This window comes from Myxine glutinosa, chromosome 3 (assembly GCF_964187855.1).
Source record: "Myxine glutinosa chromosome 3, kmMyxGlut1.1, whole genome shotgun sequence".
NCBI classification, from domain to species: Eukaryota; Metazoa; Chordata; class Myxini; order Myxiniformes; family Myxinidae; genus Myxine; species Myxine glutinosa.
The window spans coordinates 12,821,622-12,846,361 of record NC_136263.1 but is presented as its reverse complement, the minus strand read 5'-3'; the positions used below and the strand labels follow the sequence as shown (position 1 = coordinate 12,846,361).

The 24,740-nt window shown below is 45.8% G+C and overlaps 2 protein-coding genes across 2 annotated transcripts in view; one reads left to right on the top strand and one right to left on the bottom strand.

The window, feature by feature from the left end:
- LOC137423806 (dedicator of cytokinesis protein 1) overlaps positions 1-24,740 on the bottom strand; it is a 968,048-nt gene that overhangs the window by 526,028 nt on the left and 417,280 nt on the right. The gene's annotated exons all lie outside the window — the stretch shown is intronic.
- The window catches only part of LOC137423878 (uncharacterized), a 46,483-nt gene continuing 35,476 nt past the window's right edge, over positions 13,734-24,740 (top strand). Inside the window, exon 1 of the mRNA XM_078773720.1 lies at positions 13,734-13,867. Within this exon, the coding sequence (XP_078629846.1) occupies positions 13,756-13,867 (112 nt within the window). The 5' untranslated portion in view covers positions 13,734-13,755. The remainder of the gene's footprint in view (positions 13,868-24,740) is intronic.

The window sequence follows — 24,740 nt, the reverse complement described above, 5'->3', positions numbered from 1 at the left end:
CTAATCAGCTGAGCGCCGGACCATATACTAGATTCCCATGAAGTTTGGAGACGATCCGATCAAAGTTACTCAAAAAATAAGGGTTTCGTTGACCTCCATGATTGACCGCAAAGTGACCTTGACCTTTGACCTTGACCTTCAAAATTTTGTGTGCTGAAGGGTATCTCTATAGGACTCTGATATGCGAAGTTACAGGAGTTTCCAATAATAACTGTGGTCTACAGAGTGATCTAAACGTGAAAAAAAAATGATTAACCACAAACAAAAAAACAAAAAAACAAAAAAACAAACAAACAAACAAACATACAAGCTGACTGATACATCTTGCAAAAACTTCGTTTTGGCAAGATAACAAACAAACAAACATACAAGCTGACTGATACATCTTGCAAAAACTTCGTTTTGGCAAGATAAAAAAACATAAAAAGGGAGCGGGAGACAAGATGTGGAGACAGAGGGAAGCACACAACAGTAGAGAACAGGGACATCGGGAGATCTATGGGAGGGAGAGGGCTTGGGGGGAGGGGGCTTGGGAAGGGGGGGTGGGGGTGGTGGAAGAGGTATAAAACACATGGACAGTGGACACTGCAAAGACTTCCAGGAAAGAAGTTGGTATTTCAAAAAAGTGGATCTGGGGTGAATAAACGGGGGTAGAAAAGATCAAGTTTTGGATCGGGAAAGATAACAGATGGTGGTGAACAGCTGTTTTAAAGACCTGGAGGGAGGAGTGGGATTGAAGAGAGAAATAAAAGAAAAAAATTGTGGAAAAGAAAAAGAAAAGAGAAAAAAAAAGAAAAAAAAGGAAAAAAAGAAAAGAAAAGAAAGAATAATAAAGAGAAATTCACAGGAGAGTTACTAAATGGCTATTTCCAAGAATAAAGGGAATGTTATGGAGTGTGGGAATGTCACAAGATCAAGATAATGGAGCAAGTGTTCAAAGTATCAGAGAGGGTGGTGAATGATTGGCTGAGAGAGTTGGCAGGAATTGAGTCTGGGTTTATACCAGGTAGGGGAACCACAAATCCTATCTTCACTCTTAAGCAGAGATGGTTGACGTTTTCAGAAGGGAACAGCAAGTTGTTTTGTGCATTTACATATCTGGAGAAAAGACATGATAGGGGCCCAAAGAAGGTGGTGCATTGGTGTCTGAAGAATAAGAGGTAGTTTAAAAACGTGTAAGGACAGTTGAAGTGATTACGAGGAGGCCCTGACATCAATCATAACTTGAAATGGTTGCTCAGAGGCATTGGAGACAAACATAGGTTTACACCAAGGGTCAGTTCTTTGTCCTTTTCCGTTTATAGTGGTGATGGATGTGTTGAGTGAGACAGCAAGATGATTATCTTGAGAAATGTTTGCAGATGATTTGGTGGTGATGTTAGACTGTGTGGATTTCAGGATGCAGTGGTTCCTTGGTAGGAAAGTTTGGAAAGTACGGGACTGAAGGTACATGGAGGAAAAAAAAACCAGATGTTAATGGTCATCGTCACTCATATGCAGCACATGACTGCGGGTCAGCGTCAGTTCTCACAGGGGCGTGGCAATGCTGCTGATGCAGTGCCCCCCCCTGTATATTAGAGTATATTAGATATTATTAGATTTGGAACTTGGCTCGGGTGCTGTAAATAGCTCCCGTATTCTTCGCAAAGGACACTGTGGGATTTTTAACGTCCACAACTAATGCCGGCAGGCAGGATGAACAGTTTAATGCCCATCCGATCGGTACACATTGTTGCCTCACCCAGGTAAACCACCAAGGTGACAGTTTATAGCATTGCCGAGATTTGAAACCAGGCTGCACAGCTCAGGGTCGAGTGTGCATATCTCTAGGCCATCCTGCCAGCCTAGAGTAGTGAACAGGTGAGAGGGAAAACAGGATATGAATATTTGGCACAAGACACGCAGAGAGTTAAAGCAGGTGGGAAATTAAAATACCTGGTTTGCTCTTTGGAAGTGTGGCGTGCAGGAGTGGTGTTACAATTGCAAAGGATGAGAGTAGGAAGAGGAGAGAAAGGGAGAAGTAAAGAGAGGAATGTTTCTTGGGTGTCAAAGGCTTGATGTGCCCAAAGGCCTCCGACTATCTGCATTGAAGTTCCTTTCATTTCCTTGTAAAATACCAAGGTCAAGGGAAGAGATTTAGAAAATGGTAATAAGACCAGGTCACTTGTATGAATCAGAGACTTAAACCTTCACAAAGATAGAGGAGAGATTGTTGGAGAGGATGGAGATGTGGATGCTGAGAGAGGCTGATGGGGAATCTGTCTGAAGGAAAGGAAGAGGAACGAGGACATCTACAAGAGACATTAGCGTTTCGGAGGAGGAGATGTTGTCAGGAAGGTCTTTGCAATGGATGTAGTTTTCAAGAGGAGAACGACAGACTTTTAAAAATAAGGTGGAAAGACATTGTAGACAGATAAATTAAAGAATTTGGGTTGCACATCGTATGCTCTGGATAGAGAGGTGTGGAGAGGAAAATGTTGTATAGCTGAACCCACAAGAAGATGGAATTAATTAGTGTCATGAAAGTAGTAGCATTCCACAAGTACACACACATACATACACACACACACACACACACACACACACACACACACACACACACACAAACACACACACACACACACACACACACACACACACACACACACATATATATATAAATATATATATATACAGACTTGGCATTTAATATGGAATTTTTTTTTTTTTCTTGACAGGTTTACTTTCTTAACTCAGTATATCAATCTGGTGAGTTTCTTTTACACTTTGGTGATTTATTTGTTGAAAGAACCATGTCACTGATTGTCTGTCGCAGCAAGAAGTCAACAACAGGATTATATCACAGGTGGCGTGGCAAAATGTACGGACAGGTGCATTTGATGATTGGCTTCACAGTCGGGTATACAAGGGTTGTTGCATTCTGTATTAGTGGAAAACAACTGCTGCACGTCTCCAAAAGTTATTGCCGCTTCCTCTGGAGATGGTCCGTCAACTCGACAATGCTTTTTGTCATGGAGTGGTGGCTTTAAGAAATTACGGCATGAAACAGCGTGCTATTGCTCGGCAGTATGGCATCACTCAAGGTCAGGTGTCAAAGATCCTGAAACGAAATGCTCAGAGGGGTGTCCCGACTCCAATACCGAGGCCAGGACGTCCCCGCAGAACCACAAGGAGGGATGATCGCCAGCTGCACCGGTTAGTCCGCAATGGCCGGGCCAAGTCAGCTAATCGGCTTAGGGCTGAGTGGCAGCAACTGACAAATGTGCCTGTATCCAGAAGGCTAGTCAACCAACGACTGGTTCAAGCAGGCTATCGTGCCAGGCGTCCCCTGAGAAAGCCACGTCTGACCAGACAACATCGCCAGCGCTGATTGCAGTGGGCCAGAGAGCACCGTCAATGGCAGCCAGGACACTGGAATCACGTGATCTTCAGTGACAAGTCTAGATTTCTGGTCTATCGTCAATATGGCCGCGTCCGAGTGCGCAGACAAGTGCATGAAGCCTACAACGAAGATTGTATAGTGCCAAGAGTCCAAGCTGGAGGTGGTGGGGTGACCATTGCGCTGCTTTTCATGCAGGGGGCAAAACTGAACTGGTTGATCTGAATGGAAACCTGAACCAGTTCAAGCACAGGGCCATTCTGGAAGAAACATTGCTTCCATTTGTTCGTGCAGCCTTTCGAGGAAACTTTGTCTTCCAAGATGACAATGCACGGCCTCATCGTGCTCGCATGATCCAACACTTTCTTGCTGACCGTGGTGTAGAGCATATGGAGTGGCCTGCCATGTCCCCGGATATTAATCCGATAGAGAACTTGTGGGCAGAATTAACGTGTCAAATCGACAACTTGGACCAGCAGCCTGCCTCTGTGCGTGAATTGCAGCAGGCTATTGTCACTGCATGGCAAGCGATTCCTGTCCAAACCTTGGCAAATCTCGTGAACAGCATGCCTCAATGTGTACGTGCTCTCCTGAATGCTCGTGGGGGTTACACGAAGTACTGAACTGTAATTTTACTGTCCGAAATCCCAGTCGTAATTTAACTTTTGTTTTTCTTTAAAAAAAAATTTGGCTAATGTGCAAAATAAAGAGATACTTCTGGAAAACGCACAGAAGTTTAACACAGTACTGTCCATGAATTGAGTTCGATATCAGTTTACATCACTTTCAAGGATCAATTTATTTGCTTCGAAATGTCAAATGTGGTTTTTGTTTCTTTTAAAGGTCACATTAACAAAATCTAGAATAATTTCAACATAATTCCAATGAACTTTTGGTTCTAAGTCATCTTGAAAAGTAAGTTCACCCCCACAAAAAAAATATTCCATATTAAATGCCAAGTCTGTATATATATATATTGTTGTGGATATGAGGATTGTGTTTTTTATTGTGTTTTTTTTATTATTGCTTTATTCTGGACCCTCCTGCCTCCAGTCTGTGTATAAAGGTCAAAGTGCATCCCGTAATTAGTTCATAAGCACTCACGTTAGCCAATAATAGATTTCCCCCTTGTTGACAGTTATTTCCTTATTCTGTGTATTAGGCTAAGGATTTGTCTTCCATTAATTTGACACTCCATTGCACTGCATTAAATAAAGTAGATCCCTCCGACATGGCATCTTCAAAGTGCCAGGTTTGCCAGGTTTGCTGCAATTGCCAACTGCATTTGGGTGGTTTTCTTCATTCGCCATTGCTGCCCTTTGGCTGGGGCTAGCTCGAATCGCCCCAAAACCACCATTGGCCACGAGGTAAGGTCGGGGAAGAAGGGCGTGTCTCCACCTCGTCATAGAGGGGAGGAGTGAACCAGCCCTTGCCGACCAACCCAGAACGAGGGGTTGGCTTTAGAGGGCGGAGAGAGAACGTTTGGGGGAGGTTCGCAAAAGGGTCAAGGGTGAGGCTTATATAACCCGCGGGAGACGCCCCCAGGAGAGTCGAGGAGGGAGGAGATCAGAAGACAGACAAGCCAAAAGAGAGTCCTGGAGTTTGTGAGAGAGGGAGAGAGAACCTGTCACGCCAGATCCCCCACCAGCAGCGTTGGCTCCACCAAGCAGCTCCGACCCATTACCCCGCGCACACGACAGGATCGGTGGCATCGGCGGCCGTCGAGGTCCAGCCCGACGTCCCGTGCGGGATCAAGCTCCAGCCAGCTCCGTGCCTTCCTCCCCCTCCAGCCACCCACCTCCTTCCAGCCAATACAACAAACAACATGCATTTTAAAGGCCATTTTCCCTGCTAGAGCGGGGGTTAGCCTTGTGGTCCCCATGACAATCTTCTCCATTTTGCCCTATTTTCTGCATCTCTCCTTGTTAACCCTCTTGCCCGCATTTCTTCTTCCACCATCTTTAGCTAAGTCTTTCTCGGTCTTCCCCGTCCTCTGCTTCCTTCTACATTCATTTCCATCACTCTTCTCAACCAGTCACTTTCATCCTTCCTCAACACATGACCAAACCATCTCAACCTGTTCCTCTTCACAGCATCAATCACAGGCTCTATTCCCATCATCTTTCGCAATTCATCAGCGAATTCAAATTCACCAGCCAATCCACTCTGCAATTCCCCGTGTGAGTCCGTCTTTGTTTGTTCTGTCCAGGGTATTAATTAAGCCTGTTTAGATAAGCTAGCGATTTTCACTGTGTCTCTGATTTCTTCTGTAAATTATTTTATTATCCTTCCTTCTCCTTGGTTACTTTTGGGTGTAAATATAAATAAATTATATTGGTATTTCTTACCCTTTGTCTTTCTTTCTTCTTTACATCCTTCGTTTTAGTCTTTTCCCCATTGAATATCTGTGGCGCGATTCGGCCAACGTTCAGGAATCGGGTTAGTCGGGGTAACTGTTCGGGCGCGGCGGCCATCCGCTCGGCAAACAACATCCTCGCCACGGTCCCGTAACAATATGTATGTGTATGTGTGTATGTGTGTATGTGTGTATGTGTGTATGTGTGTATGTGTGTGTGTGTGTGTGTGTGTGTGTGTGTGTGTGTGTGTGTGTGTGTATGTATGTATGTATGTATGTATGTATGTATATATATATATATATACAGTGGTACCTCGGCTTACGAGTGCCCCAACGTACGAGTTTTTCGGGATACGAGCCGTCGCTCGGGCGGTTTGTTGCTTTGGGATACGAGCCGAGATCCGATGTACGAGCTCAAAAAATTTATTTTTTTGAATTTTCCGGTTGTGGCTTCCGGTTCCGGTCACGTGGTTATCTTGCCGTGAAAGCATCTCTGCTTGGATATAAAACACGCAATCGTCGAAATACATTAGCGAGGAATCTCCTTGCTCCAGCCGGTGACGTCATCGGCGGGGATCCCCGCCTCCAGAGTGGCTGGTCACGTGACCGCCAAAGCGTGTCGCGCGTGCGGGTATAATGAGCTACACCTGTGGATCACGTGACCACGGAAGCACGCCTCGCTTGAGTTGAGAGGCATGGCTTTCGGTTTGCGTTTTGCTTTATAAGGCGCGATAAATGGGCTTTTGAGTGTTAGCGGTTCATGGCGTTGACGGTTCATGACGGTTCATGGCGTTGACGGTCAAAAACCCATTACATCAATTTTACCAGGCACTGTACAGTAAGTACAGTGGACACCAAATGCACGGTGGAAGGCTAGAAGTAGAAGATCGTCCAAGACAAGTGAGAATAAGCCATACTTTGGAGATGACGTCATTCGCTGGTCCGATAACCAAAGATGTGGTATAAAAAACCAGGTGAGCTAACAATGCAGCAATGAAGGAATTCGGCCAAGGCACCGGCACACAACGACCTACCTACATCGAAAGACTCAATGCCAATGGTGACAGAAGCCAAGACGGCCGGCTTAAACACCGCCGAAAGACCACGGTGTACCAACTTACGATGCAGAACATCTTGCACTTAATATGATGACAACAGGTGCCATCCTCTGACGTACCATTACAGGTACAGGTACAGTACACGTGAGCACAGAGCAAAAGTTCACTGAAACCGAGATTAAGAAAAAAGAAAAAACACCTCGTGGTCCGTGCTCGATATCCGAGTTTCAATCTTTTCAAACACATGATGCTCTCGGTCACGGTATCTCCTGCGAGCTGCTTCTCCTTCAACCACACAAACAACAACTTCTCCATATCTTCATGGATAGAGGTCCAGTTTATTTCTTTACATTCTCTTGTATTATGTACAGTATATACGAGGTCGTGCTTGTTTATACATTATTTGTTATTTATAAAGTACATTTTTGTTATTTAAAAGCACCTAACAAAAAAAATTGGTGTTTTTTTTTTGAGGCTGGAACGGATTAATAGCATTTCAATGCATTTGAATGGGAAAATTTGCTTTGACTTACGAGCGATTTGGCTTACGAGCTCCGTCACGGAACGGATTAAACTCGTAAGCCGAGGTACCACTGTATATATATATATATATATATATATATATATAATATACAGTGCCTAGAGAAAGTCTACACCCCCTTTCAAAATTTTCATCTTTTGTTCACTTATAGCCTGGAATTAAGTTGCATTAATTCAGACTTTTTCCACCTTTATTTACACATCGTAACCCACAACTTCCAAGTGAAAAACAAATTCTACAAAATTCAGAACATTAATTAAAAATACAAAACTAGAATATCTTGGTCAGATAAGTGTCCACCCCCCTTATAACAGCAATTGTAAATTATCTCAGGTGTAACAAATAACCTTCAAAATCACACACCAGGTTAATTGGCCTCCACCAGTGTTAAATTGTAGTAATTCTGATTATTTCCAAATAAAATCAGCTGCTCCTGTAGGTTTCCTCCGCTGGGTAGTGCATTTCATAGCAAAGACTCAACCATGAGCACCAATGAGCTTTCAAAAGACCTCCGGGATATAGTTGTGAAAGGCACAGATCAGGGGATGGGTATAAAATATTTCAAAGGCCTTGAATATCCCTTGGAGCACAGTCAAGACAATCATTAAGAAGTGGATGGCGTATGGTACCATCAAGACCCTGACTAGATCAAGCCGTCCCTCCAAACTGGATGACCAAGCAAGGAGGAGACTGATCAGAGAGGCCACCAAGAGGCCAATGGCAAATTTAAAGAGATACAGGCCTTTATGGCAAAGACTGGTCACTGTGTGCATGTGACAACAATATCCAAAGCACTCCACAAGTCTGGCCTGTACAGTAGGGTGGTAAGAAGGAAGCCATTACTCAAAAAAGCCCACCTTGAGTCCCATTTGAGGTATGCAAAAAACCACTCCGGAGATTCTGAAGCCACGAGGAAAAAGTTTTGTGGGCTGACGAAAAAAAGATGGAACTTTTTGGCCTAAATGCAAAACTTTACGTTTGGCGCAAACCCAACACAGAACATCACCCAAAGAACACTGTGCCTACTGTGAAGCCTGGTGGCAGCAACATCATGTTATGGGGATGTTTCTCATCAGCAGGGACTGGGGCACTTGTCAGGACAGAAAGGAAAATAGATGGAGCAAAATACAGAAACATCCTAGAGGAAAACGTGCTGCTCTCTCCAAGGAAGCTGAAATTGGGACAGAAGTTCACCTATCAGCATGACAACAACCCGAAGCACACAGTCAAGGCTACACTGGAGTGGCTAAGAAACAAAAATATATATTTTCTTGAGTGGCCCAGTCTGAGCTCCGACCTAAACCCAATCGAAAATCTGTGGTATGACGAAGATTGCTGTCCATCAACGCTCCTCACGCAACTTGACTGAGCTTGAACAGTTTTGTTCAGAATAATGGGAAAATATTACCCAATCAAGGTGTGCAAAGTTGGTAGAGACCTATCCCAACAGACTCAGAGCTGTAATTGCTGTCAAAGGTGCTTCCACCAAGTATTAACTCAGGGGGGTGGATACTTATCCAACCAAGATAGTCTAGTATTTTGTATTTTTAATTAATTTTCTGAAATTTGTAGAATTTATTTTTCAGTTTGAAGTTGTGCGTTACGATGTGTAAATAAAGGTGAAAAAAGTCTGATTTAATGCATTTCAACTCCAGGCTATAAGGTAACAAAAGGTGAAATTTTTGAAAGGGGGTGTAGACTTTCTAAAGGCACTGTATACAGTGCATTCAGAAAGTATTCAGACCCCTTCACTTTTTTCACATTTCTTTATGTTGCAGCCTCATGCTGAAATCGTTTAAATTCATTTTTTCCCTCATCGATCTACACTCAATACCCCATAATGACAAAGAGAAAACAGGATTTTAGAAAGTTTTGCAAATTTATTAAAAAGAAAAAACTGAAATATCACATTGACATAAGTATTCAAACCCTTTGCTATGACTCTTGAAATTTAGCTCAGGTGCCTCCCATTTCTCTTGATCATCTTTGAGATGTTTCTCCACCTTGATTGGAGTCCACTTGTGGTAAATTCAATTGAGTGGACATGATTTGGAAAGGCACACACCTGTCTATATAAGGTCTCACAGATGACAATGCATATCACAGCAAAAACCAAGCCATGAGGTCGAAGGAACTGCCTCCAGAGCTCAGAGACAGGATTGTGTCGAGGCACAGATCTGGGGAAGCCTACAAAAAAATTTCTGCTGCATTGAAGGTTCCCAAGAGCACAGTGGCCTCCATAATTCTTAAATGGAAAAAGTTTGGAACAACCAGGACTCTTCCTAGAGCTGGCCGCCCGGCCAAACTGAGCAATCGGGGGAGAAGGGCCTTGGTAAGAGAGGTGACCAAGAAACCGATGGTCAATCTGGCTGAGCTCCAGAGATCCTGTGTGGAGATGGGAGAAACTTCCAGAAGGACAACCATCACTGCAACACTCCACCGATCTGGGCTATATGGCAGAGTGGCCAGACGGAAGCCAAACAGTTCTCATCTTGTTTTTGATCTTGTTTCTCACAGTCTGAGAGTCCTTTAGGTGCTTTTTTGCAAACTCCAAGGGGGCTTTCATGTGTCTTTCACTGAGGAAAGGCTTCCGTCTGGCCACTCTGCCATATAGCCCAGATCGGTGGAGTGTTGCAGTGATGGTTGTCCTTCTGGAAGTTTCTCCCATCTCCACACAGGATCTCTGGAGCTCAGCCAGATTGACCATCGGGTTCTTGGTCACCTCTCTTACCAAGGCCCTTCTCCCCCGATTGCTCAGTTTGGCTGGGCGGCCAGCTCTAGGAAGAGTCCTGGTTGTTCCAAACTTTTTCCATTTAAGAATTATGGAGGCCACTGTGCTCTTGGGAACCTTCAATGCAGCAGAAATTTTTTAGTAGGCTTCCCCAGATCTGTGCCTCGACACAATCCTGTCTCTGAGCTCTGCAGGCAGTTCCTTCGACCTCATGGCTTGGTTTCTGCTCTGATATGCATTGTCATCTGCGAGACCTTATATAGACAGGTGTGTGCCTTTCCAAATCAGGTGCAATCAATTGAATTTACCACAGGTGGGTTCCAATCAAGGTGTACAAACATCTCAAAGATGATCTAGAGAAATGGGAGGCACCTGAGATCAATTGAAAGTGTCATAGCAAAGGGTATGAATATTGATGTCGATGTGATATTTCAGTTTTTTCTTTTTAATAAATTTGCAAAACTTTCTAAAATCCTGTTTTCTCTTTGTCATTATTGGGTATTGAGTGAAGATTGATGAGGGAAAAAATGAATTCAAACGATTTCAGCATAAGGCTGCAACATAACAAAATGTGAAAAAGGTGAAGGGGTCTGAATACTTTCTGAATGCACTGTATGTTACTGTGACTTACCTAACTCATCCACCTAGGTCTGTCATAACTCATCCACAACTTTTTGACGTATCATGCTATATATATCATTTTGGCCCTATATCTCTTGGTGAAGAATAGCTTGAGAAAAAAAAAATCATATCCAGATCCGGATCTTCACCCAAATCGAATCAATTCATCCTTGACACAGACACAACCTGTGCACTAGGTTTCGTCCAAATCTGTCGATAGCCTTTTTGATATATCCTGCTCAACGATAAACAAACACAGAAACGAACAGACTACGGTGAAAACATAACCTCCATCCACCTTCGGTTGCAGAGGTAAAAATGTCTCACGGAAATGCGTTTAAAGACAGCACACCTGGGAATGATTTTGTACGATTTAGGGAAGCAGTCAGCGTTTTCACAATGACCCAAATACGACCATCGAACTATCACCTGAGCTATTTTTACAATCTCCTTTCTTGGCACGACACAAGGAAAGTGCTGCAGTGTTTTCATGTTGAAAACCCGTTCTGGCATGGTGGGCAATGACAGGAAGAAATGGTGCGAACTTGTGCCGGATCGCATCTTCTCGACTGTATTTTTAACTCTTTTCTACTTTAGGAAACCTCAGCGGTGAGAATTTTTCACAATGAAAGTTGAAAAAGTAAAAGGTTCCAGCAATTCCATGCTTCATCCTAAGTGTGTATCATGCAAAGTCTCCATTATGTCACAAAATTTACCTACGCCTCGCTGCGATTCCATTCCGCAGTAATGCATCCTTTTCACTTGTACATCCTGGGAAACGATGTTGCTGGATCAACTCCAGGTGGGCATGCACTGTCCAGAAAAGTTAGACTTTTGAGCTCAGGCATTTAAAAAAATTATCCCAGGAGCTAAAACAGACTTTAAACTACCGAGGATGATTAAAATAATTATATTGTTGTTTTCAATTACTTTCAGCACTTTGGTAAATGACAGAACATGGTGCTAAGAGGTGATTGTTCAGCTCGGTCAATGAACACACGTCTCTGGGAATTTAAAGGAGTCACTGCCAGTTATCATGAATGCAACGCACACATCACACGCAAGTGAATGTGAACAATGAAGAAGAAGAATCCGTGTTGTTCTTCGTGGGGAAGCCAGTGGACATGTGCTCCATGGATAGGTACAAGGTGTACATTATAACTACAAGCATACTCCTTGTTTATGGCAAAAAGGTATTGGAAAGAAATATTGGAAATGGGTGGGGAGAGGGGTGCGTGTGGGAGATTTGGGGGATAACTTCAGAAAAGATTTCCTAAATAGTTTTGCAAATATTTCAAAAGAAATCCAATCAAGTTCCATCACGTCCTCTGATAATTATTGGTATGAAAACAACAATTCACAACCTACCGAAAGTACCCAAAATATTTATGGTTCCTCTGATACTCCCAAGACTCAGACTGTTTTGTTAAACAGCGGAGTGACCCCTGAGTTGTCATTCACCACCCCCATCGCCTCCTCCTTTTGTTTTCCAGTTGCCTTGGCTTCCTTTCTTTTCTTCCACGCCAATCTGCAGCATTTCCTTTCACCGTTTCATTATCCACGAACCATCATTTCCTTTGCATGGCCCCGTCTGACCTCATGAAATCCTATCCCACATGACACCAAACCCCACAACTGTCCTCGTTTTAATTGCATTAAAAATTAACCGCATTCTCCTCTTAAATTCCCAACAATGTGTGCACGGTGTACATAGAATAAAAATAAACGTGTCAACTTCAGTGTAAAAACTTCTATCAACGGATTCAAGTTCGCACAAATTCCCATGATGCCAGGTGTCACAGCGGAGCCCATACCGACCGGTGGGTAAAGCCTATTACACGAGCTCTAGAGGTAGATAAAGTGCCCGAGGTCTGAAGTGTTACAAGTTTAAATCTAGTGCTGCCTCCTTTTAGGGGATAGTAGGCTGAACCCGCAGCTTCTCGCGTTGTGCAATTCCATGCTCCTTGTAATGCAGATGTACTTGAACATGAAGCGTTCACAGCATCACAAATTGCTCACTATTCCATCGTTGGCCAATAGTTGAAATTAGCCTCTTAAATGTACACTATGCTTTGTTCTGCTTGCTTTCTGTAAGCTTGATCACAATCACAAACTCTATTATAAACCAGACTGTACCATTCCACCAAAGAGGCAAGAACTGTGAGCGATCGCCAAGATAAAAGCCGAAGCAATAGCCACAGAATTCTATATAATGATATTTTCAAAGCTTTTGATCCAACACAGGGCTTTTAATGGTGCAGCGGATGATGGCACCTTGCCTTCACTCCATGGGTGCACATTCGAGATGCAACACAATGCTGCACCAGTAGGTTGCTGCTCCCAATATGACACAGTGAAAGGGAGTGCTTCTACCACTCCTGGATGGGGGTTCCCCGAGCTCTGTCACAAAGCTCAGAGTTAACCCATTCGGTGTCATATATATATATATATATATATATATATATATATATATATATATATATATATATATATATATATATTAATGCAGGCCAAGCGTTATAGGACTGTGCTTTGACTGCTTGGCAGACAAAGAATACCAAATGAGTGCGGCTCAATTTTGTGACGCGCTGATCCACTGTTGGGAGAAGCGGGCGAAGAGCTCCGGACGTGCCCGGCATGAGTTTCATCCTGCTGCGCCATGAGTGCTTCTCTTCCTCTGATCTCACTGTCGGTTACAAAATCCAACCGGAGGAATAAAATTCTCAAATAATACAAGATGGAGATGGGATCATTCATCATAACAACAAATGTGCAGCTTTTCCACTATTTTGTAATTTTGTGTGGGGCTAGAAGAAGAGGGGTTAAGCTAATTTCCTCTGCAACACTGAGACATCCTCCTTCCAGCCCCTTCTGTTATACCCCTTCCAATCTTCCATCACTCCCCTATCCGCCCCCCACACCCACCACCAAACCTTACTCCTCGCACCAACCACCTCCCAACCTTTCTCCCACCCCTGCCTGTCCAGCCTTTTCGCTCCCCCACCCTCCCCATCTGCCAGAAGAATGCCGATGGGGCGCTGGAGCATAGCACTCGGTCTGCACTACTACATGCCTTGCGGTACCTGCATTCTTGCTGGGATCACCATTATCATCATCATCATCATCATCGGGCAAAGAGCACCGGCAATTTCCTCTCCTAGCAACGGTGCGCGTGAAGCAAGTAAGAAAACGAACGATGCCGGGAAATGTGGCAAAGATCAGCTAAACCTCTTTCCTTGGAGTCTTCCGTGTGCTTGGCTGTGGTTTCAGATCATCCGAACACCGTGAGCAGAAAGTGATGTGAAGCGCGTGCACGGTCAGTGTGAATCCATGGTTATTGACGACTCTCGGCATTACCTCGATATTTTTCTAAGGAGAGGGATGTGGCGTTCATGGCAGTTAATTTGGAACGTGCACTTAGGGAAGCAATGCACAAATGTTGCTGCAAGAACCCTGCCTTTTGGAAAATGCATTTCAAGTGTGGGTGATGTGGCAGGATGCATCTAAATCAGCATTGCGAATACTTAATGTACTTTGTGCGCAGTGTTTAAATTGAAGGAGCACCGACTTGATGCCAGGATTTCACTCGTTCCTAACAGATATGTAGGTTAGAAAGTGCTTTGCTGTCACGTGCATTGCCACTTGGATTTAAATGAATGCTGACAGCATGGCAATGTTTTTGGCACTCTGTGAAGGCCCATTCATTGACACGGTCTTCAAGTGTGGATGGGAATAGAAAAGGTGTCAAGTCGAGGAATATGTTCAGCTGCCAACAATGGTGAAAATTATTTGTGGTGTAAATTAGATGCCAAATTAAATGAACGAGTTTGATCTGCAAAGCTCGGAGCTTCACTGGATCACCGGAGATTCATCCTTAAGTTTGAGCCATTTTCAATGGACAAAAATGCATTTTACAATTCTGGACTTCCCAAAAGACAACTGTCACACTTTTGGTTTGGGCTGTGAAAGAAAATATTGGGTTGTTGTGCTCCAAAACATACAACGAATAACCCCTGAACCCTCCAAGTCACAACAAGGCAAGAGCATCTAAAGTGGCTTTGTTTTCTGGTCCGACGTTAGCTGTGATGGAAGAAGAAACGAAAGACGATGCTGCACAAATATCACCATGGTGAGTCGGGGAGGTGCTCAAGGAGGGCAGCTGCTGCAACCTGGCCTGAACAACCCCATGGTGGTCGTTGCGGCACGACCTGCTGTGCTGAAGTCTGCAACGCAGCTGCTTATGGAACAAGAAGAGCGGAGAGCCGCTGCGTCAGCGGCAGCGGCATTCGCAGCTGACTTTGGCAGCACGTCAAAAGCCAGGAGCAAGGTCCAGCAGGTGCGCTTCAAGGATTTATCTGAGGGGACAGCCTTCAGATTACAAGGTACAGATGGCAGTGGAGATAGCATTCCTGGAACACCAGCCACGAGCAGAACTAGACTTCTTCAAAGTGGAGTTCAGGGCTGGCCTGGAGAACCAGGCTGCCCACTCCGATCGATGGCCATTCAGACCTCCCCACTGAATCGCCGGCATATACCATCTGGACAGCAAACTAAAGCAACCTGGCGGCGGCCTGGCCGCTTTGCACGAGCACGTTCTGAGAATGTGGAAGTGGCGCTCGTCCACCGTTCAGCTGATGGTGACGACGGCAGTCCTCTTCGATCTGCCCCCTCCCCATCCCCTGTGCCAGACTGTACATCAAACACCAATGCAGAACGTACATTAGAATGCAAGGATCAACCTGGTCATGAAATGGAAGGTGGCAGCTGCAAGTCGGGCGATTTGAATTCCAAAGATTCTAAACCTCAATTGGGCCCCACTGAGATTGCTGAGGTGATGCTGCAGCGTATTTCTGCAATCACATCACAACTCCTCAAAGCCCCGCAAGAATTATCCACAGGTAATGGCAGCTTGAGCAAAGCACTTCAAGAGACATCTAACACTACAATGGCTGCGAGTCCTGAATGTGACTCAACTTTGACAAACACATTCAGGGATACGGACAAGAGCTGTTTTGTAGTATCAAGAAACAGTGGTGGGGACTTGTCAACAAATTCAACACCCTTGGTCAACAAGAATGACCAACAGGCCATAAAGGGAGCTAAAAGTAATCCAGAAGTTCGCCTGCCCGACAGCACTGATCCCAAAGCTAGTAAAAATAGCACGTGTTCTGCTTCTAACGCTTCCCACGAGGCGACCAGCAGTTTCATGTTGCTTAGTTCGACAAAGGGCCTGCCAGGTGACACAATCAGCAAAATGATGAAGGTTCAGATGAAGGATTCTGACATGGAGGATGGGAAACAAACGGAGGTGTTGCAAGCATGGGACTCCAAAGCAAAATATAGAGCAATAATGCACGACAGCAAAAGAGCGAGAGAAACGTCGGGCGACACGGTGGATGCTCAATCAAACACGGCTTTCAAGACCAAGAACGTGGAGGACCTCCAAGAAGAAGAAACAGGTGGTACCGGAAGTGGCCAAGAAGAAGCCGACAGAAGGGTTAACCCTTGGGAAGGAGCGGAGGAAGGAGTGGAGGAGTTGAGGGAAAAACTACGGATGGTTGAAGAGATCCTGCGTGCGAGCCAAGAGACCATCAAGCTCTTGCTGAGCGTCATCCAGGAGCTGGAGCGAAATCAGGCACAACGAGAAGGGCGAGTTCACAATTCACCATTGTGGCAAATCCACACGGATTCCATCCCATGGCATTCGCTGCATTCCTGCCCATTTGTGTCGTCAGTACCTAATGGCATGAAGGGCTTTGTTTGCCATCATTTTTGCCCATCCAATAATCGCCCATCCATTCATTTTGTGGTTTTGCTATTCATGAATGCAAGCCGTCCATCTGTGCAAACTAACAAAATGACCTCTGGCACCATTCGCGTGGCACTCAGGCCTTCAAACACTGGTGTTGTTTATGGGCCTTTTCGGGGCAAATTGCCTGTAAATATGCATCTGGTATTAACACAATCCCTCGATATGAAAAAGTGCTTTCATATAATCGAACGATAGTTTTGATTGAGCATAACAGGATGCCTTTCACGATTAGAATTCGATGGAGTTGTGCAAAAATGATCGATAAACTTGCATAAGGGGAAGTTCTGTATCCAGGACCTAACCAAATGCACGCCTACATTGATTTTACTATTGTGTAGTAGTACAATACAGTCATGAAATTTACACGTATGCACCACACCATGCATCACTACAGCATTATACTAGAACATCACTCGGTAGAGAGCATACCTCCGCAGACTGAAAGGTTCACGTTTTGGATCCCACTGATAGGCCGGATATGGATTCGGACCTGAACCAAAATCAAATAACTCCATCCTTGTAACAATGTCACATACTCAACTTCTCCACCAAATTCCATCAGAATCCATCCACAACTTTGAGATATCCTGTTCACAAACAGACAAACACATAGACAGGGGTGAAGACACCACACCGTCCACCTTCGGTTTCGGATGGAGATATCGAGACCACTAACATCTAAATGAAAACACATCTCACACTTGCTCACCTCACCCAACATTTTGGCACAAAATCTGAGTCAGGTTTTGGTTTAAACAATGACGAGGTTTAAAACCTTCTCCGCAACGACAAACTAAAGCTTCATTGGCTGAAAAATAACTTTTAATAGTCGCAGAGAAATCGCACGGAAAAAACTACATCACCTTTTACCTCTGTTCGTGTTGATATCTACACCTACACCTGTGCGTTTTACATGAGGCACCAAACATACTCACCCACCGCAGCACCTCTACGATGCACACGTTCTTACTCTAACACCCTCCAAAGCACCTCCATGATGCACACATTCTTACTCTAACACCTTCCCCAGCACCTCCACGATGCACACGTTCTTACACTAACACCCTCCAAAGCACCTCCATGATGCACACGTTCTTACACTAACACCCTCCCCAGCACCTCCATGATGCACACGTTCTTACTCTAACACCCTCCCCAGCACCTCCATGATGCACACGTTCTTACACTAACACCCTCCCCAGCACCTCCATGATGCACACGTTCTTACACTAACACCCTCCCCAGCACCTCCATGATGCAAACATTCTTACTCTAACACCCTCCCCAGCACCTCCACGATGCACACGTTCTTACACTAACACCCTCCAAAGCACCTCCATGATGCACACGTTATTACTCTAACACCCTCCTCAGCACCTCCAAGGTGCACGCATTCTTACACTAACACCCTTCTCAGCACCTCCATGATGCACACGTTCTTACACGAACACCTCCACGATGCACACGTTCTTACACTAACACCCTCCTCAGCACCTCCACGATGCACACAATCTTACTCTGACACCCTCCTCAGCACCTCCACGATGCACACGTTCTTACTCTAACACCCGCCTCAGCACCTCCATGTTGCACACGTTCTTACATTGACACCCTCCACAGCACCTCCATGATGCACACATTCTTACTCCAACACCCTCCTCAGCACCTCCACGATGCACATGTTCTTACAATAACACCCTCCACAGCACCTCAACGATGCACGCGTTCTTACTCTAACCACTTCCTCAGCACCTCCACGATGCGCACGTTCTTACAAGAACACCCTCCTCAGCAACTCTACGATGCACGCGTTCCTACTCTAACACCCTCCTCAGCACCTCCATGATGCACACGTTCTTACTCTAACACCCTCCTCAGCACCTCCACGATGCACGCATTCTTACACCAACACCCTTCTCAGCACCTCCATGATGCACACGTTCTTACACGAACAGCCTCCACAGAACCTCCACGATGCAGACGTTCTTACACGAACACCCTCCTCAGCACCTCCACGATGCACACAATCTTACTGTAACACCCTCCTCAGCACCTCCACGATGCACGCGTTCTTACTCTAACACCCTCCTCAGCACCTCCATGTTGCACACGTTCTTACACTAACACCCTCCACAGCACCTCCATGATGCACACGTTCTTACACGAACACCCTCCTCAGCACATCCATGTTGCACACATTCTTACACTAACACCCTCCTCAGCACCTCCATGTTGCACACATTCTTACACTAACACCCTCCTCAGCACCTCCATGATGCACACGTTCTTACACTAACACCCTCCTCAGCACCTCCACAATGCATGTGTTTTTCTACTAACACCCTCCTCAGCACCTCCACGATGCACACGTTCTTACACCAACACCCTCCCCAGCACCTCCATGTTGCACACATTCTTACACCAACACCTTCCTCAGCACCTCCACGATTCACACGTTCTTACACGAACACCCTCCTCAGCACCTCCATGATGCACACCTTCTTACTCTAACACCCTCCTCAGCACCTCCATGTTGCACACATTCTTACACTAACCACTTCCTCAGCACCTCCATGATGCACACGTTCTTATTCCAACACCCTCCTCAGCACCTCCACGATGCACGCATCCTTACTCCAACCACCTCCTCAGCCCCTCCACGATGCACACGTTCTTACACTAACACCCTCCTCAGCACCTCCATGTTGCACATATTCTTACACGAACACCCTCCTCAGCACCTCCACGATGCACACGTTCTTACAGTAACACCCTCCTCAGCACCTCCATGATGCACACGTTCTTATTCCAACACCCTCCTCAGCACCTCCATGATGCACACGTTCTTATTCCAACACCCTCCTCAGCACCTCCATGATGCACACGTTCTTACTCTAACCACTTCCTCAGCACCTCCATGATGCACACCTTCTTACTCTAACACCCTCCTCAGCACCTCCATGATGCACACATTCTTACACTAACCACTTCCTCAGCACCTCCATGATGCACACGTTCTTATTCCAACACCCTCCTCAGCACCTCCACGATGCACGCATCCTTACTCCAACCACCTCCTCAGCCCCTCCACGATGCACACGTTCTTACACTAACACCCTCCTCAGCACCTCCATGTTGCACACGTTCTTACACTAACACCCTCCTCAGCACCTCTACCTCCATGATGCACACGTTCTTACAGTAACACCCTCCTCAGCACCTCCATGTTGCACACGTTCTTACACTAACACCCCCCTCAGCACCTCCATGATGCACACGTTCTTACACTAACACCCTCCTCAGCACCTCCACCTCCATGATGCACACGTTCTTACAGTAACACCCTCCTCAGCACCTCCATGTTGCACACGTTCTTACACTAACACCCTCCTCAGCACCTCCATGATGCACACGTTCTTACACTAACACCCTCCTCAGCACCTCCACCTCCATGATGCACACGTTCTTACAGTAACCCCCTCTCCAGGATCTCCCTGATGCATCTTTTTTTTTTGGGGGGGGGGGGGGGGGGGATACAGAGTGAAGGCTCGTGTAAGAGCAAATACATTACACATGAAAACACGCACGGACCCATAAAATATCCAATAAATAAAGGGAGAGGGAGAGAGAGGAAAGCATACAAGCACAACAACAGCAGAGAACAGGGACGTCGGTAGATCTGTGGGAGAGAGAGGTTCGGTGGGGGAGGGGGAGAGGGGTACACAACATAAATCAAATGAACACGACAAGGAATTTCAGGAATGAAGTCGGAGATTTAAAGAGGTGGATTTGGGGTGTTTTAACGGGGTAGAAAATATGAAGGTTTTGGATGGGTGAAGATAAGAGATGGTGGTGAACAGCTGTTTTAAAGACGTGGAGGGAGGATTGGGATTGAAGAGAGTGAGGGAGTTTGTTCCAGAGGCGGGAGAAAAGAGGAATGAAGGAGTGAAGGTGAGCAGAGAGTCTTGATTTTGGCAGTTTCACCAGAAGAGGTTTACTGGCAGATCTTGTGCGTCCTGCAGGAATATTTGGGGGGGCAGAGCACAGACACAGCAGGGGAATCTAAGTTGAAGAGGTGTCGGTAGAAGACAAAGACCACCTTCCTGATGCGGTGAGAGAGAGAAAGGCCCTCAGAGTTAGCTTCCTCGCAGGAGATTCCAATGATTCTGAATGCTTTGGTTTCAACAGCGTGAAGCCGAGCTAGGTGTGAGGCAGGCGCACCAGCCCAGAAGGGGAGAGCAGTATTCCATTGAGCTGCGGATGAAAGCTTTGCATGCGGTGAGGAGCTCAGGTGTGCCAAGGAAGGACTTCGCACGACGGAGGATGCCCAGTCGGCGACTGGCTTTGGAGGCCAGCTTGGAAATGTGGTTTTCCCAAGAAAGATCATGGCAGATAGTGAGACCCAAAAGCTTGAGTGACAGAACTTCTTGGAGAGGATTGTTGAGAAAGTAGATGGGAGGGTTGTCCAGTAGGTCTTTTTGGAGAGACATAGTAAGAGTGTGAGATTTGTCAGGATTGAAAGATGTGTTCCACTTGTTTGACCAGTTTGTGATTTTGTACAGGACTGCAAAGAGTGAAGAGGCTGCTGCCTGCCGATCCGAGGGTTGAGGAATGGAGCGGCAGAGAGTGGAATCATCAGCAAAGAGATAGAGAGGATTTTCCAGAGAGTCGGAGAGATCATTGATGAAGACCAGAAAAAGCACAGGGCCCAGAACGCTGCCTTGGGGAACTCCAGCCAGAACAGGTCGGGGAGATGAGAGAAATCCATTCAGGGCCGCACGTTGACTGCGACCAAAGAGGAAGTCCGCAAGCCATGCATGGAGGTTACCATGGATACCATTGGAGGAGAGTTTGGTGAGCAGGGCGGGGTGCCAGACCATATCGAAGGCACGTGATACGTCAAGGGAGACAACTCTGATTTCCTGTTTGGCGTTGAGCACCTCCAGTCCTTCATCCATTGTTGACACAGCAGAAGCAGCATGTCCAGAGTAGAGTGACCTTGTCTGAAACCAAATTGATGATCAGAGATCAAGGATGCATGAATTCTTACACTAACCTTCTCCACAAAAACTCCACAGTGCACGCATTCATGCACTAGCACCTTCCCAGCACTTTCAGGATGCACTAATTATTGCATTAAAGCCTCCGCAACATCTCCACAACCTCCAGGCTGCACACGTTCTTGCACAAACACCCTCCTCAGCACCTCCAGAATGCACAAGTTCTTCTGCTAAAACCCTCACCAAATCCTCAAGGATGCACATGTAATGACACAACCCCCTTTCTCCAACAACTCCAGGATGTACACATTCATCCAATAACCCCTTCCCTAGCAACTCCGTGATGCATGCGATCTTACAATAACACCCTCCTAAACACCTCCAGGCTGCACCCATTCTTACACCAACACCCTCGTCACCACCTCCAGAATGCACACATTCTCACAATAACACCCTCGTCAGAACCTCCAGAATGCACACATTCTCACAATAACACCCTCGTCAGCACCTCCAGAATGCACACATTCTCACAATAACACCATCGTCAGCACCTCCAGAATGCACACATTCTCACAATAACACCCTCGTCAGAACCTCCAGAATGCACACATTCTCACAATAACACCATCGTCAGCACCTCCAGAATGCACACATTTTCACACCAACACCCTCATCAGCACCTCCAGGATGCACACATTCTCACAATAACACCATCGTCAGCACCTCCAGAATGCACACATTTTCACACCAACACCCACATCAGCACCTCCAGGATGCACACATTTTCACACCAACACCCACGTCAGCACCTCCAGGATGCACACATGTTCACAATAACACCATCGTCAGCACCTCCAGAATGCACACATTTTCACACCAACACCCACGTCAGCACCTCCAGAATGCACACATTTTCACACCAACACCCACGTCAGCACCTCCAGGATGCACACATGTTCACAACAACACCCTCATCAGCACCTCCAGGATGCACACATTCTCACAATAACACCATCGTCAGCCCCTCCAGAATGCACACATTTTCACACCAACATCGACGTCAGCACCTCCAGGATGCACACATTTTCACACCAACACCCACGTCAGCACCTCCAGGATGCACACATTCTCACAATAACACCATCGTCAGCACCTCCAGGATGCACACATACTCACAATAACACCCTCGTCAGCACCTCCAGAATGCACACATTCTCACAATAACAACATCGTCAGCACCTCCAGAATGCACACATTCTCACAATAACACCCTCGTCAGCACCTCCAGGATGCACACATTCTCACAGTAACACCATCGTCAGCACCTCCAGAATGCACACATTTTCACACCAACACCCTCGTCAGCACCTCCAGGATGCACACATTCTCACAATAACACCATTGTCAGCACCTCCAGAATGCACACATTTTCACACCAACACCCACGTCAGCACCTCCAGGATGCACACATTCTCTCAATAACACCATCGTCAGCACCTCCAGAATGCACACATTTTCACACCAACACCCTCGTCAGCACCTCCAGGATGCACACATTCTCTCAATAACACCATCGTCAGCACCTCCAGAATGCACACATTTTCACACCAACACCCTCGTCAGCACCTCCAGGATGCACACATTCTCACAATAACACCATCGTCAGCACCTCCAGAATGCACACATTTTCACACCAATACCCACGTCAGCACCTCCAGAATGCACACATTTTCACACCAACACCCACGTCAGCACCTCCAGGATGCACACATTTTCACAACACCCTCGTCAGCACCTCCAGGATGCACACATTTTCACACCCACGTCAGCACCTCCAGGATGCACACATTTTCACACCAACACCCACGTCAGCACCTCCAGGATGCACACATTTTCACACCAACACCCATGTCAGCACCTCCAGGATGCACACATTCTCACAATAACACCATCGTCAGCACCTCCAGGATGCACACATTTTCACACCAACACCCTCGTCAGCACCTCCAGGATGCACACATTCTCACGCCAACACCCTCCCCCAGAACCTCCCGGCTTTTTTTTTTTTTTTTTTGTATACAGAGTCGAGGCTCGTGTAAGAGCTAAGGATGCACACGTTCTTACACAAACCCCCCCCCCCCCCCCCCCCCCCCCCCATACTTCCACGATGCACACGTTCTTCCACGAACCCCTCCAGAATGCACTTGTTCTAACACTAACCCCCTCCCCAGCAATTCCAGGATGCACTTCCATTTACTTTTTCCCGGCTGTGTAGTCAACTTCCACATTCTCTTCAATCTAAATCTTCCCTCCGGGTCTTCAAGACCGCTGTTCACCACAATCGCAGATCATGCCACATCTAAACCCAGATATTTTCCAGTATCTACCCTTGTTAATTTCCAGTTTTTCCTCCTAAGAGTTTTCTTTGATAACCATTTTGTTTACCACATGCATCCTGTCCTACACACAATTCCTCATCACAACCATTGTCTCTCCGTGTTTCTTTCTTTCTTCTTCTTCTTCCTCTTCTTCTTCTTCTTCTTCTTCTTCCTCTCTCTCTCTCTCTCTCTCTCTCTCTCTCTCTCTCTCTCTCTCTCTCTCTCTCTCTCTCTCTCTCTCTCTCTCTCTCTCTCTCTCTCTCTCTCTCTCGTTACTTCCTGATTCGTTCATTTTACTTGTAATATGTCTTCTGTGAGCCTCGGCTATGCATAGGGAAAAAAAAAAAAACCCCGAAGTAAACCAATCCTTTTACTTGCCAGTTTCTTCCCCACCTTTGTACTCATTAATTTCTCTTACTTGTTGCATACTTCCTGCTGCCCCACTGCCCTATTGTGTGTACATTGCCTTTTTCTAGTTGCCCTGCTCTTACACTGTACGAGCCTATATTGCCTGTGAATTAAAACACAAACACACACACAATTATGTACCATCAACTAACACAGCAAGGAGGATTAGACGCAAAACAAAAGGGATGTAAGAGAGCTTGTTATGGAACAATTGACCACCTACCACTGAAGAAGGCCATACTTGAAAATTGCAAAATGTGAAGAACTAAATTATCCACCTCCTGGATCGAATATAAGAAAGCTTTGGACAATGTCCCACATTCGTGGATGATAAAATGCATGCAAATATACAAAATAAATCCTCAAATAATCAAACTGATTGAGAAAGCAATGGAGCTCTGGAATATCACATTGATATTACAGCACTCAGAAGGAAATATCGAAATACCAAATGTG